At 46.0% G+C, this 13538-nt stretch overlaps 1 protein-coding gene across 5 annotated transcripts in view; it reads right to left on the reverse strand.

Annotated features, from left to right (window-relative positions):
- GNE (glucosamine (UDP-N-acetyl)-2-epimerase/N-acetylmannosamine kinase) overlaps window positions 1-13034 on the reverse strand; it is an 82853-nt gene extending 69819 nt beyond the window's left edge. For 3 of the 5 annotated variants that reach the window (XM_019490761.2, XM_014610334.3, XM_019490760.2), the window contains exons 1-2: window positions 12921-13034; window positions 8418-8489 (exon numbers count right to left, since the gene is read on the reverse strand). Coding sequence is in view for 1 of the 5 variants with exons in the window: in XM_019490759.2 (XP_019346304.1) it covers window positions 12921-12971 (51 nt within the window). In the remaining 4 variants the exon portion in view is untranslated. The remainder of the gene's footprint in view (window positions 1-8417; window positions 8490-12920) is intronic. The other 2 variants (XM_019490759.2, XM_019490758.2) reach the window with 1 other exon arrangement.
- Between the last annotated feature and the right edge of the window lie 504 nt (window positions 13035-13538).

The raw sequence follows: 13538 nt of genomic DNA on the forward strand, positions 1-13538 counted from the left end.
TTCTAATACATTTTCCACAGGGATCATAAATAATGAGTAGCACTAACAAAGGTATTAGGAGAACTGAACATACCTATTAGTGTGAAACAAAGATGTGTCATTATTGTCTTGAAAAGGGGAAACACTATCCTAAGCAATAATGTTTATCTATACATGCTTAAGGATAACTTTACACTGAAGTATTCCAAAAGGAACAACATGAGTAGTCAATCCTAAAAAAAGAAAAAATAACGGGGCACCAAGCTCTGGGCAGCACTGTACAGCCAACCTATGGCAAACCACCAAGCTCAGAGGCTTTTTTGACTGTTAAATAAATCCTGTTGCAGAATCAACATGCATGAACAGCTTTACTCTTGTATTGACAATTTATAGAACTGTCTGCAAGGCAATTACTTTTCTCCATTTAATTTACCATCTCAGTTAAGAAGACCAAAGAATAAATTTACCTTTGCCTAAATTAATCTTTACATTGCATAGTTAGTGTAATATAGCTGCTATAAACCCCAGTACCTCCCTCAATCTTTAAAAGACATTCTGATTTTTTATAAATTAAAGATACAATAGTGAAATAAAATATTGCAAGACAATGTTTAAAAGATAAAATTGCAAACTTGTAAGGGTGGAATTGACCCATTTTTAATGTTTTGCCTAAATTACTTGGCTCAGGAAGTAGAATACCACAGCCAAATGAAAATTATAAATGCATGTTACCAAGACCGGATGCAACAGTTTTGTAGCCTCATCATTTATAAACTGTGAAGTTTCAGATTTTAAAGTGTAGTAAAAAATCACCTCATTTAGAGAGGGGATTTACAATAAAAATACAATTCTCAAAGATAAGCTTTTCCAACTTAATGAAAGGCAGAATATGATAGTGTTGTCTGACAAAATATAACTGGAGAAATTGTTGCATGAAGAATCATTGAAAAAAGATATTGTCTGTTTTTCATATTAAACTTTTAATCATTTAGGATAGTTTATTTGATGTAATTTTTATTTCATTAGACCTTTGAATAAAAACAGTGTTTAACAGGAGGATATGGAGTAGATGATCCAGAATTAAAAACAAATCAGACTAATTTCTTAATGTTTGTAGATTTTGTGAAAAGTTTGATAAAGAAATATATATCCAACTGGTATTTTAGCTTTCATTTACATTTCAAAATGCTATGTTGAATAATTCCTTGAACAGCCATGGAGTTGGAAACTATCCAAACTGGCTCAGTGAAATTTAATGTTTTGTGAAGTATGACTGCTACTGATCACATGGTTACAAGAATACCTTGTGATTGGTTTGCTTGGTGAGGTAGGATTTGTTGGAAACTCCCAGAAAAAAGGAGCAAAATGCTTTCCCCCTTTCTCTCTGCATTTCCTCTGCTTCCTATGATTTTAAAACCTTTTTTTGGAAATCTGAGAGGTGATGTAGAGCAACTAGTCACTGAACAACATAATTAACTCTAAGTTCAAATTTGATATATTTTCTGTGTCTGTCACAAGTGCTTTCTGGCCTTTGTGCAATTGTTGGATAAAATTTATTTAGAAATGTTTTCATCGTGCACACACACAAAATATTTTCTCTCTCTAAATGAGGAAACGTCTGAAATTAGTTATGTATTAGCCATTCTTTATATATTATTAAGACTTTTCCCAAATTTTAATTAGCCTTATTTAGAATTAACTTATTTAGAAAGAAGTTAACTCTACAATTTTTTCTTAAAAGGATGAAAAAACATGAAATTTATATTTTCTCACTGATATTAAATACTTCTAGTAAGAATAAATTAATCCCTCCTATCCCCTCTCCCTCCAAACTACCTGACAGCGTCAAGATGCATGCGTCCAAACATAATACCAACAGGTCTGGACAAAGGGAGGATGGATTTCTGAATTATGTACCAAACCCCTTGGGCAGAAATAGCTCAGTACATAAACTGAGTGTAAAGGGTAGATGGAAACCTCCTGAAAACTTACGACAAGTAAAGCTGTAGAGCTGTTAAAACTGCTGCCCCATTTCACGTTTCAGCCTGGAGCCAAGTATCTGCAGTGCCATTAATGTTAGTTTTCTGCCATGCACCTTGAAGTCTAACTGATATCCTGTGGTTCATTTTGATGTACAAGTAGGCAGGGCGCTGGGCAGGGAATCAGATTCAGGATCTGTTTCTGGCTCTGTCTCTGTCCTGTGGAGTGACCTTGGACAAGTCGCTTCCTCTCCTTGTGTCTGTTCCTACTCTCCTCTCTGTCTACAACTTTAATTCCTCCAAAAGTGTAGGGAATACTTTGCATAATAGGTAAAGTCCTGTCCACAGCTAACTTTAACAGGAATTGTACCATTGATGGGGGGACGGTGGTGGGGGGGAGAGACTTAAGATGATTTCTTTTATGTTTTCACAGCATGAAGCAAAATGGGGGCCCATTTTGTTTGGGGCTTTTAGAGGCTAGAAAAATATAAACACTGCTACTGTAGCACCTAAAGTGAGAGAGAGCCCAAAGGCAACTAGAACCATTTTTAAAGGTAAAAAAAACACTGAAGCATTTTCAAAAAAATGTTGGTTTCAAAAGAATGTTGTTATTATTAGGCCTGTGTGAAGCAGCAAGTATTTGCTTTGGATTTGTCCCTCCAAATCAGCGGAATCCAGTGATTCAATTCAGGGATTTGAATTGCTGTCCCAATTCGATTCAGCCGATTCAGATCCAGAGATTTGGTGCCAGTTAGGAGATTCAGCCATAGACTAAACAGGCAGCAGTCCTCGACCACGCTGGACACAGCTGCCTCCAGCTGGTAAGTCTGTTGTGGTGGGCGGAGGGGGAAGGGAAGGGGCCGGGGGGGGGCAGATCAATGCCCCCACAGCAAGAGAGGGATTGGGGCTGAAGCAAGCTGCACAGCCAGGGCAGGGGGGCACAGGACTCGGGGAGGGCAGCTCCTGCCACTACGCGCCACGATGCGCCGCTGGTCCGGGAGCTGCTCTTCTGGTGGCTCCTCTGGTGGCTCTCGCCATTGGTCCGGGAGGGCATGGGAGTGGGCGTGTTCCCCCAGATCTGTGCGGGGCAGGCTGGGCTGGGCTGGGCTCTGGATGGGCAGAAGGTACTGGGAATGGGGACTATGCCCTCCTGCCACTCCCTCAGCCAGGGCAGGGAGGCGTGGTACAGTACCAATGCGCTGCTTTGGACAAGTGGCACATGACAGCGGAAACTGCTCCAGTCTCCCTGCACCTCCCAGACAAGCTGCGGCTTCGTCCTGCCACACCCCTGCTGCGGCAGGGCATGGGGGTGGGCGTGTGCACCCGGATTGGGGAGGGGCTGGTGGCAGGGACTATGGGGAATGTTAGGGTGGCTGCAGCCCCCTCATAGCCCCGCTCCACTGCGCTCTGCGTGGTGGGCAAACTGGGGCTAGCTGCCTGGAGTGCAGCCCTGGCTCCACCTGCCCTGTGGAGCACAGCCTAGCAGTGGGGCTAGCCTTCTGGAGCATAGCCTGGCCCTGCGCAGGTTCGGGGGCACATGCCCGCTCCAATGCCCTCCCAGACTGATGGCGTGCAGTGGCAGAAGCCCCCCTCCCTGAGTTGATCTGTCCCCCCCACCCTCCCTATCTGCCCAACACAACAGACTTACCAGCTGGAGGAAGCTGTCAGAGCTGACTCGAGCAGGGTGCGGGGCCCAGGTCAAATCAGCCTATGCGGGGCCAAGCCCCCGGATCTGAAGAAGCTGCCACCGCTATTGGCAACAGTGGTGTCAGCAGTGGGGTGGGGGTAGCAAGCGGCTGGACGTGGAGCTGCCACTCTGCCTAGCTCCGCAGGGCTCCCCAAAGCATGGGGCCTGGGGCAGTTGCCCCAATTGGCCCCCACCTAGGTACGGCCCTGGCAGCTATGTCCAGTGTGGTTAAGGACTGCTGCCTGTTTAGTCTATGGCCGAATCTCCAAATCGGTGCCAAATTGATTCAGAGGCTTCTGAATTGATTCAGCCCTTTTAACGGGTCTTCCTAGTCAATTCAGAAATGTATCTGCGAAACTCCTCCAAATCGAATCGGCTGCCAAAGCTTTGCATAACCCTAGTTATTATACACGTGTTTTCAATTGACAAAGCAGGATTAGATCTTGAGTGCCTTTCTCAGAATCTGCTTAGCTTCTATTAATTTCTTTAAAATTATAGTCTCATTTATTAGTATTATTTCTCCATGTCAGTCAACATATTGTAGATTCTGCGCTGCTTGCAGGATATTCCCTAAATATAACAATTAGCAAACCTGTGTACTACATGGCCACATCTTCTTAACTGGCACTGGAGACAACTTTCTTTTGCTGGGTGCCACTCATGAAAGTGTGTAAATCTGCATTGTATCCATGTGTTTATGGGCCTATGAATGACCAAATTTTTCTCAGCTACTCTAACACTGGTTGCAAAGTAGAGCTAATACTGCATTTTTCTAATGGGTGGCCATACAGAGTAGGAGGGACAGAACAGTTCCTAGTCACTCCCAACAAGGGCCAGTAATTCATTATCACAATTTGGCTCATAGGGACAATCCAACTCTCACAAAATAAAGTGAATTCTCTCCAATGGAAAATGGATCCGGTCTTGAAAGCACTGTTAGGTTATAAGGTAATTTACTCCAACATTTGGCAAGTTGAATAACCTCATAGTGATAAACACATGTTTAAAAATGATTGTATTTTACTTTCAAATTCCCAAAGCATTAGATTATACCAGCTGTATCAGCTGTGAAGATTTCTTACTGGAGCCCTTTCTGTCAAAGTCTGTGTCACATTAAATGGGATTTCCAAAAGGCCCCTGAACTTTGCAGACAACATGAAACTGAAAAGGGTTGCCAAAACATTGGAGGATTGGAATAGAATTGTAATATTATAAAAGCCTATGTCTGTCTGTATGTCCGTAACACTTTATTTACACTCCAATTGGCTGACAGAAACAGCCAATCAGAGTGCTCCAAGCATGGGAGAGCGCTGCCATGATTCCGAGGCTGCACTGAGGACTGGACAGAGGGTGGGGGAGCCGAGGCCAGCAAGAAGCAGAACAGCAGAAGCATGGGGCATTAGTTGGTGGCACTCCATCCCTCCCCACCCCCCGGTCATTCTTAATGGGCAATTGTCTAGTATAGAAGAATCTTGACAGATTGGAAAGCTGGGCTGGGGACAACAGAATGAAGTTCCATGCAGACAAAGGTAAGATGCTACACCAAGAGCAGAATAATCAGAAGCACAAACACAGAATGGATGATAACTGGCTGGGTGGTGACACTACTCAAAAGGATTTAGGGTTTTTGTTGGATCACATACTCCACATGAATCAGCAAAGTTATGCTGGTGCAAAAAAAAAAAATAAAAAAGTGATTTTTTTGGGATGCATCAACAGGTGTATTAGGTATAAGACCTAGGTGGTAATAGGGTAATAGCACCCTATTTAGTGCTGCTCAGGTCTCATCTAGAGTATTATATTCATTTCTGAGCTCCACATTTTATAAAAGAGGTGAAGAAGTTAGACAGAGTTCAGACATGAGTGACAAAAATAACAAAGGTGTTGGAAAGCAAACTGTACAAAGAAAGGTTGAGTAAGTAAAGTAAATGACAGGAGGGCAGGGATGGGGGGTGGACATTATGGTAGTCTTCAGATATCTGAAAGGCTGTCAAAGACGAGGGAGAACAACTCCACATCCTGAACTCTGTTCAAGAGAGAAAAGCAATGGCTTAAATTGTAGCAAGATAAATTTAGATTAGATCTCAGGGGAAAAAAAAAAATTCTTTACTGTTAGAACAATAAGGCAATGGAACAGACTGCACAGGGGAGCTGTGGAATCTCTTTCATTGGAGGTTTTCAAGAGGAGGTTGGATAGGTATTGGTCAGAGATGCTTTAAGCATAGGGGTTGAACCATATAACTCTTGAGGTTCCTTCCAAACCTATAGTTCAATGATGCTATGACTTTCCACATTTTAACAAGAAAAGTTCAAGGTCTGTTTAGTAGATCTCAAACAGAATGATTGCAACAGTAGGTATAGAATGCTCACATTCACCCCTGTGTAGAAGAAGGATGACAATGAGGTGGTTGCAAGGAACTGGGCTCCATGGAATCACAGGGTTTCTTCTGGTACTATGTCTTGAGTTTACTGTTAGTCCATCCAGCTGCTCCTCCACACATTAGTTAGAGGGCAATCCTTGGAGATTGTTGAGCATCTCCCCTACCTAGGTAATCACTTTTCCCAAAAAGTAAACATAGATTATGATACTCAGTACTGGATAAAATCTGTCAGTGCTGCCTTTGGAAGTCTCCAAAATTGTGTCTTTAATGATCATGACATCAGGACCTAAACCAAACTTCTCATCTACCAGGCAGTTGTCATCCCTACCCTACTGTATGGGTATGGAACCGGGACAAGATGCTGGACATACCTGAAAGCCTTGGAATGTTACCAGCAGCAACATTTTCAGAAAATCTTTCTTATCAATTGAAGAACAGAAAAATTAACTTCAGCACTCTGGCTCAAGGAAAACCCCCCAGCACTGAAACCATATTTATATGGTACAACCTCCATTAAAGATGTCTGACAACCAGCTCCTGAAACAGGTCTTATGTACACTGTACAGTGGTCACCACTCCAGAGATGGGCAAGAGAAGAGATTCAAGGACACTTTGAATGCCAATCAATACCTGAGTGACTCAAGCACTGAAGTGTCTCCAGTGGCACCATGAAATATGACAAGGCATCAGCCATTCTGAGCAAACTCATTTGACTGGAGACAAATAGGTGAAAGAGACCAAGAGAAAGCTGTGACCTGACATCTGGATCCACTCTTTCCTTTTAGACCTGTATGACATATCTGCAGTCAAACATACAGATCTTGGACTGGCCTCCTCAGTCATCTCTGGACTCACCAATGACTTCCCTATCTACTGGAAGATGGTCATCTTCATATCAAGGGACTGCCACTGCCACTGATTTTGAGTCCTATTATAGGCCCTGACAGTGTGCACCCAAGATGTACTGGCTCTGATGTGAGAACAGGTGCTGGGACATGGACTTTAGTCCTGTTAGAACCTGTATAATGTTTCAAAAGGTGGCATTTTTTTCCCCTAGGGGGCTGGGAATGCTCTAAGCATCTACACTGTTCTCTGTTAATCCTACTCCTGCCACAGAACACTGGGCATTCCTGTGACTATCTTGCCATCTAAAAGAACTAGATGCAGCCCTCAAGCCCCTCAAGACTGCTCCAAGCACAGGTCACCTGGCACCTGAACAAAATTTCTGAGCTTAAACTTCAAATGCTATAGCCACGAGCTCTGTGAGCAAAAAAATTCTACTAATACAATGGAGCAGAGGAAAAAAATTCAAGACCTGCCATATCACTGGTGATACAGACTACAGGCTTTACCTCATTCTGGTTTTTATTACAGGCTCATTTCTTTTTACAGTGTGTAAGAAATGAGCTAAAATATAAAAATTATATTGTGGTAGAAGAGGCAGAGAACTTTTTCACTAATTCAGTAAGATACCTGGATACATGCTTAACTTTCAGTGCACAAACAAATCCCTCTTGCGGGGCAGGTTTTCACTTCTAACTGCTACCTTATTTATGTTCCTTCTTCTTAAGCACCTTTTGTTGGCCTCTTTTAGAGACCATGTATTGGACAATATGAACCAAGATTTTTCTTGGTGCCTAGTTCATGTGCGCAAGTGACAGAATAATTATTGGCACATTTATACCACAGCAGCCGTATGTCCTGGTCAGGATGTTCCCAAGCATGCCCTCATTCATATCACCCATTTCCATGATCCAACCCACAAATACACTGGTGAGCTGGCTCCAGAGCCATCTTACGAGTAGCTTTATAGGAGTGTTCTTGGACTGGCCTTCTGGGTTTCAAGTATGTGAGTGGAAGTGTGTGGTCAAGGTGTAGACGAGTGGTCTCCAACTTTTTTAAGTAGGAGATCACCTTTGGCATTTAAAAGCAACCCAGAATCTACCATGTGCAGCTGCCACCACACCACCTCCTGCCCAGCAGGTAAGTCTGTGGGGGTTGGAGTGGGGGGTAGAAGATCGAGGCAGAGGGAGAAAAAATTATTTGGGGGCACGCCTCTCCACCAGATAAGTCCCACCCTGTCGGGGCCCCGCTCAACTTACCCCTGCTCCTGCCTCTGCAGCACTGTCCTTCACTGTGGGGGCCTTGATCTAGCCTCCTCCCTAACCCTAACCTTTCTGAAATAGTCAGGAAGGCTGGACCTGTAGACTATGAGGTATTCTGCCTGGGTATAAGAAAGAGAGACAGGTTTATCATGCCAATCTACTCGAGTTGTGGCACAAACCAGACGGGCTGTTAGCGACCCCAGCCTCAAGAAAAAATGTCTTAGACAAAGGGAGATGGGGTGGGACAGGCAGCAGGCTTGGGAATACTTCTAGGGCTTCAACTTACCAAAAGCCAATGGGCAGATGAGGGAGCTGGTGGAAGATTTCCAGGATGTGTTCAGTGAAGTCCCTGGTCGCACTGAGGGCATAAGCCATAGAAATATTATGCGTAAAGGGAAGATTATAAGGAAAAGTGAAGGAGGATCCCTTAACATAGGTTTCAACACATGCTGGCTGAAATACACAAGACGTTACAGCAGGGGGTAATTACCGAATCGCAGAGTCCTTGGCGGAGCCCTATCATAGCTGTCCCCAAGCCAGACAGGACTTGGCATCTCTGTGTCTATTTCTGGAAACTTAATGTCATATCCCAGTTCGACGCCTTTCCAATGCCGCACATCAGTGAGCTCCTGGAAAAGGTTGGGCAAGCCAAGTTTATTTCAACCTTTGATCTAATTAAGGGCTACCGGCAGGTCCCTTTAAGAAGGGAAGACCAGGCAGAGATAGCTTTTGGTACTCCACGCAGTCCGTATGAATTTAAGTGCATGCCATTTGGCCTTCATGGGCAGCCGTGACGTTCCAACGGCTCATTGACTGGCTCCTGACTCCCCATCAGCAGTATGTATCAGTGTACCTAGATGATATTATCTACTCCAAAGGGTAGGAACAACATCTAAAGACGGACCAAATGGATAATGTGTACATAACCCCTTGGGCATTGCCACTCCAACCATTTCAGTTTAATATTGAATATAGGCCTGACAGAGAGAACATGGTAGCTAATTTCCTCTCACAGTGCCACTTGGAAGAGAGGCTATCCCCAGTGAATGTTTTGTAGATCGGCGAGTCTCAACCCTTGACTTTCACCACGCCAGAAAATGAAAAACAGGTGCCTAGCGGCATCTTGAGGGGATGGATATGTGGTGAAAAGGAGAAGATTCCCCATGAAGGCCCAAAGGCAAAAGATAGGCAGCATTTATCTTCAGGTACAGAGCAGAAAAACGACAGAGGGGCAAGTGGAGCTGCTGCAGCAATGTATCAGCACCTGCGCCATGCAGGTCAGGTGGTGCACCGGAAGTGATGCCCCCCCGCCCCGATCTGGCAAGAGCAGAAAAGGAAAAGCAGAGCTGCTTGGAGGAGGGAAGCAGAGCCTGCCGAGCGAAAACCACAGGAGGCTCCAAAGCCAGAGGCAAGCAGTACTGTCTCCACAGCCTGGAGACTCAGAGGGGTCTCCAGCTAGCCTCCAATCCCAGTCACAAAGCGAGAGGTGTTGTGTGATCGGAGGCACCAAGACACCAGGAACAATGCATGCAAGTCAGGCATCTGCAGGAGCCTGGGGACCTGGGCGTGGCGAAGCCCTGTCACCTTGTTTTCTTTAAAAAGTTAATTGCCATTTTGCTAAAGACTTTGTGTTTTCATAACGGGGCATGGACTTAAAGACCCTGCATCAAAAGAAAACACTTGAGAATTGATCGAGCAAGGAAAATTGGAAATTTGTTTTTTCTTTAATTGATTGTTTAAGGATTGGTCTAGCCCCACACCTGGATTACGTGGCTGGGTCAGTCAGGGAGATGCCCAAACTAATTAATCAGTACCAACCCAGAGCAGGGTACAAACTTTATCGATTTAGGATAGAATACAAAAATGTATTTAGTTTTCCTGAGAGGCGGACCTGGGCACTGTAGTGTGCGCAAGCCGGGCCTTGTGGACCTATTACTGACTTGGTCTCAAGGCCAGCCTAATACTAAGAGCAGCACGGAAGAGCTAGCTGGCCTCAGGGTCCACTTGCACTATTAATACACCTATTCCTATCTGGCTGGTGTATGGATGGTGTAAAGGGCAGGAGCCCTGTGAGAAAAACCGACCAGACGGATCCTGGAACGTACACTCAGCAGACAGACCACTTCCCGATTGTGAGAATATTCAACATCAGGTTGTGGTGGGTGAGAACTGGGCAACATTAGTTGAATGTTTGAGTCTGGGAAGCTCTGTCCCTCATGCCACAGTCCTGTCAAACCCCACCCACCCACTGCCATTCACCGAGCACAAGAATGTATTGATGAGGCTGTTCCGGGGCATCCCCAGTGGCACAAAATGTAGGAACATCCACAGCAGTTCAAGAAGTTTACACAGCGCAGTCTGTGATGGAAAAAAAGAAGAAGCCAGCAGGCTTCCCTGGGCTGAAGAACTGCTACAATCATTCTCTCCCTTCATGGGGCCCAGCCTCACCATTGTCCCCATTTAACGATGGAGAAAGCCCCTGTCAGCTTCCAGGCCCTACAAAGCCAGTGGGTACCCCTGACTGAGGTGTTTCCTTTTTCTTTTTCTTTTTTTTTGTTTTTTGTTGGGGGGGGGGGGTCTCTGTTTGTTGGGAGCAGGTGGAGAAGTTAGCTGTGGCTTCTGGGGAGGGGGTTGAGATCCACAGCCCCTCTGTAGGAGAGGGGGTGCAAACCTGGAGGGGACATTGGGGGAGGATAGGGGGACTTCACTTGGGGGTGAGGCAGGGCAGCACAACTGTGCAGGTGGGGAGTGGTGGTTGGGTGGAAAAAAACACTTCTTTTAACTCGATGCAAGTGGTGGTTCAGAGGTCTGGTTGAGACTCGAGAGGGTTTGTTTGTGTGGGGGTCTGGGAAGAGAAGTGGTGGCTGGTGGGGGAGGTGTTGAAGTTTTCAGGATTTGAGTTGTTTGGGAAATCCTTTGTAAGTAGTTTATTTATTGCAAGCTGCTTTAAGCTTTCTGGATAGAGTGAAATATAAATCTAATAAATAAATACAGCAGCAGAGCACTCATCTGGAGAGGTATCTGCCTGGGGTACAGGAACAGCACATCCTGCCTTCATGCAGGGGTTCAGGCCTGATGACTCAAGATCCCTCCCACTGTAGGATTCTGTGGAAGCACTAGTATCCACCGTCAAAGTGTGGACGGGGGTGCAATGGTAGCGCCTCCCCTGGAGTCTGCAAAAGTGCAAGGCCCCTGGCTGAGAGGCTGATTGTTCCAGTTCTCCCCCTCAATCTCTTCTCTGCTTCCCCACATCTGCCTCTCTTCCCCCTCTCCCTATTTTAATCTGCCCTCTTCCCTTCAGTATTTCCTTCCTTTTTTAATTTAGCAGATACCCTCCTAACCAAACCCACCTAAAAAAACCCAACTGTGGAATTAACATGTTATTGTTACCACCGCACAGATCCTGGTGCTTGCCTGTTTTGTTCCTACTCATGTCTGTTTTGTCTGTTTACATGGGAAGTTCCTCAGGGCAGGTGCTGCCTGCTACTACCATGCTTGTGCAACACTCAGCACCATGCAGCCCTCATTTGAGTGGGTCTTCAATGAAAACAATTATAACTATCATCATCATAAGATGTCAACTGTGCCTGGAACAAAATAGCTCAGCTTAAATCTTTTCTGCCCAAGTGCAGAGATAAGTCACACGATAACCATCAGTGTCAGCTTCAGCAAGGCTGCCAGATCTGGCTAGAGAGTAAACAGATAGAAATATAGGCTGTGGAGCAGGAGTACTACCCTACACTAGCACAGCGCCTTCCTTCCAAGGATGTCACTGTGCTCAACAAACAAGTCGCCTTGTGCTTCCCAGCATCTTGTGAGGTAGGCACCATTGCCCCAGTACAACCAATGAAGAAACTGAGGCATGGGGAAGATAAGTGACTTTTCTGTGAAGCGCCACCAAAGTCTGACCAAAATTCAGGGGTAAAACCCTGGTGCTGCCGAGGTGCCCGGGGGGCTCCTCTCTCTTTAGCACAGTCAGCATTCAACTCTGGATCACCTGCTTCCTCAGTTTCCCCCGAGTGCAACCCTCCTCCCTCTCAGATCTCCATGCAAACATTTCATAACAGGATTCCCCCGGAAGATTTATTTCCCTGCGCTACGCCTATGAATGACAAATGGCAACGCCTTTGGACAAAAGAACGGCCAGCTTCCACTCGGCTCCCCGCGCTCCACACGTCACAATGAGGCTCACATTACCCGGCACAATTAACAAAGGAGATGAATGACTGCGTGACTCCCCCCTTCCTGCAGGGCAGGAATTAATTTACTCCAGCAACCCGTGCTGGATCCGCCGAGGAAGCGAAGAAACCCATGCCACGGAGCAGCCAAAGAACTACATAAGCGAGTCAAATCAGAGCAGACGCTAACCGGGAGGGGGGGAAGCAACCGAGTATGCTGGCTGCTTTGGATCCCACTACTTTGCACTACAGAGCAGTACGGCGTCTCCCCAGTGGGCTTCCCTTTTGTTTGGGTACACATGGCCCTGCCTCGCATGGGGGAGGAAAGTGTGAACCCGACCAAGCACCCGCACCCCGCGTCGCAGGACAAGCCCCGGCACACGCTTTCAGCCCCCGTTCAAATGCAAAGGAGATCCCTGGGTTCCCACGCACCGGCTTGGAAAGGCAGGAGGCACCCGGCATCCGTGCCACCCACTCGGGCCGTGCAAACGGCACCTAAAATAAAACCACATCTAAAAGAAATGCTCGATTCTCTTTCGCCTCTAACCTCTCCCCCCTCCCTGCGTGCAGCTCCAGAAACAAAGGCTCTCTTGATGCAAGCTCTAACTTACGTGAGGTCCTCGACAGCTCTGCTCCCTGCAAGGATGCATATTTGTTCCCATGCTGTGGCGCTGGCTCGGTGCCCCCGCGCGCGTCTCGACTTAATGAGCGGAGCAGCTGTGCCCTGGCAGCGGCTTTGACAGGCACCTGAAAGCCATGCTGCGCCGCAGGCCCCGCCCCGCCGCCGGGAGAAGCGTGGCTCTGTCAGTCAATCACGACTCCTGGTAGAGGTGATGCTCTCTTATTAGACCAGCAAGAGTTTTGCAACAAAAAATAAATTAAAAAAAAAATTCCCGTTAATTGCAAGCTTTCGGGCACAAACACCCTCCATCAGGCATGGCAGAAAAGATTGTAAAAGTTCTGGGTAGAAATGAATGTTCATATTTCAGAGGATTTCACAGAGGTGTCAATAGATGAAAAAGTGCTCTGGGCAGGCAGTTCATGGCTGGTATAGAGCCAAATTTTTTTATTTTTTTTTGGCAAAAATCTTGGGCTGATAAAAAATATCATCTCTACTAGGAGTCCTGATTGCCTTTTGCTCTAGACCTGGCTTGTCCAACATACGGCCCATGGGCTGCCATGCGGCCTGCCAAGCCATTTTCTGAGGCCCGAGGTGCTGCGATGGGAAA

This window comes from Alligator mississippiensis, chromosome 3, assembly GCF_030867095.1.
Source record: "Alligator mississippiensis isolate rAllMis1 chromosome 3, rAllMis1, whole genome shotgun sequence".
Taxonomy (NCBI): Eukaryota; Metazoa; Chordata; order Crocodylia; family Alligatoridae; genus Alligator; species Alligator mississippiensis.